The sequence below is a fragment of the Triticum aestivum genome, chromosome 1D (genome assembly GCF_018294505.1).
Source record: "Triticum aestivum cultivar Chinese Spring chromosome 1D, IWGSC CS RefSeq v2.1, whole genome shotgun sequence".
Classification (NCBI taxonomy): domain Eukaryota; kingdom Viridiplantae; phylum Streptophyta; class Magnoliopsida; order Poales; family Poaceae; genus Triticum; species Triticum aestivum.
In genome coordinates this window covers 425362123-425364054 of record NC_057796.1, presented here as the reverse complement: position 1 = coordinate 425364054, position 1932 = coordinate 425362123, and the positions used below count along the sequence as shown (strand labels likewise).

At 45.2% G+C, this 1932-nt stretch overlaps 1 protein-coding gene across 1 annotated transcript; it reads right to left on the bottom strand.

The window, feature by feature from the left end:
* Positions 1-151: 151 nt before the first annotated feature.
* LOC123172667 (photosystem II reaction center W protein, chloroplastic) lies at positions 152-778 on the bottom strand. Its single transcript, XM_044589614.1, has one exon. It carries the CDS (start codon positions 698-700, stop codon positions 320-322), a length of 381 nt encoding a protein of 126 aa, XP_044445549.1. The 5' UTR covers positions 701-778; the 3' UTR covers positions 152-319.
* Between the last annotated feature and the right edge of the window lie 1154 nt (positions 779-1932).

Genomic DNA, 1932 nt, shown 5'->3' with positions numbered 1-1932 from the left:
ATGAGTAGATGTTCATGGAGTAAATTCAAGGGATGTTTATATCTTGTTGGATTACAACCGAAACAAAGACCGTTGCTTCCGATAGCACTGTACAAATCATGGAGTGATTCAAGGGATGTTTATAAGCTCCCTAAACAGCCTGATGAAGTGATGAGATTTAACACAACTTAGATTAATCAGAGATCTGCATTACAAAGCCAGACACACAACGATTTAACAGTGTCGTAACATAATCAGTAACTCAGCATTCACCCGAGTGATAGTTTTTGAGGCTTTCACATATCAGGAAGGCAGGAGAAGAAGATGGTGGTGGTAGAGCTCAGAGAGTGATGCCGCCAGCGCTGGATTGGTCATCATCATCGTCGAGGATGGGCATGGAGGAGTAGACGGTGTAGAAGGACAGGACGAGGCCGACGGCAACCAGCAGGATCCACCCCAGTAGGTCGTTGCTCAGCCGGGTACGCTCAGCCGACATCCGCTCGTCCACCTCCGCCAGCGTTGCGGCCGACATGGCGCTCGCCGCAGCGAGCAGCGGCGCGCCCTTGAGTATCACCGGAGCCAGAGCCAAAGATGCCCTCTTGCTGTCCTTGGAGTAGCTGCACCTCAGCCTCACGGCCCTGGCCACTCTCAACTGAGGAAGCCCTGCAGCCGGCGACGGTCTGGTGGCCAAGACGACGGTGGTGGCGCTGATCATTGCCATTGCTGATATATGCGTGCTCTCTCTTGGGGGAGATTCAGGAGGTGACAGTAGGAGTGCCAATTATTTGAGGGTGTCAAGTGTTTGTGTGGGTATGTATGCAGGCAGAGGCACTTCAATATATATACTGCATCATCATGGGTCTGTCCAGTGGGGGCTCTGGTTGCCACCTTTGACATCACAGATACTTCCAACCACAACCAACACTCAATCACACAACACATCAACTAGACTCCTGAAGGAAGCAACTGTGCAGTGTTGGCGTCAGCCATAACCGCTGCAAGTTCCACTTGAGAGAAAACAGACAAACACAGGTCCAGGAAATGATTTGGCGCTCCCATTTAACTGATGAAACACTTACGTGTTTGTAACTGATGGAGAACTCGGCAAGGTACTCAATCTGTTTTAAGTTTTTCCCATGCACACTACTGTGATTTGGTGGCCTGCATGATGATCATGCTGCGCAGATGAGTTTTTTCACTGTTAAAGCTGGCTTCAGGTGCCTGCTTTTCTTTGTACATGTGCTTCACAGGTTAATCACACACAAACAGTACAACAGAATTAATGGTCCAAGCCAAAATAGAAATTAATGCTCCCTTCGATCCAAATAAATTGACGTTGGTTTAGTACAAAGTTAGTACAAGTTGTACTCAACCAGCGTCAATATATGGATCGGAGAGAGTAGCTTTTTTCACTGCTATATAAAGGATTTTGTACTTGTCACACAAATAACTTGAAAAATGATGGGAACACTTAGGCCTGCAACATACACATTCCAACAAATTTAGACACACACATTGTGCAGCCTATCCAGATCCCACCAGTAAAATACGTAGCGAAGAATGTATGCGCATGATAAATTTCTTGTTTTAATTTTCTTCTCTTTCTTCACACATTAGGAAATAGATAGGTACATCTCACAGCAACCATAAGTGGATTCTTAAAAAAGAACCCAAAGAGTGCCTAAACTGTTCCAAGCTTAGCATAGTAGGCCCTCGTACCTGAAAGTGAGGTCTAGAATCCGTCACCCCTCAACAAACTGTGACTTTTTTAGTGATGAATTGCTCAACAAACTGAGTCTTAAATATCAAAATTTCCCAAGATACAAAGACAACCATTTTCTGTACACAACATGAAGAAAATATCTTTCAGTGCATGACAAATTAGTACCGTGTACATATGAACCATTTCATGTCGTGCCAAATCTGGAGCCCTTGTCATGCCAAACAAACAAA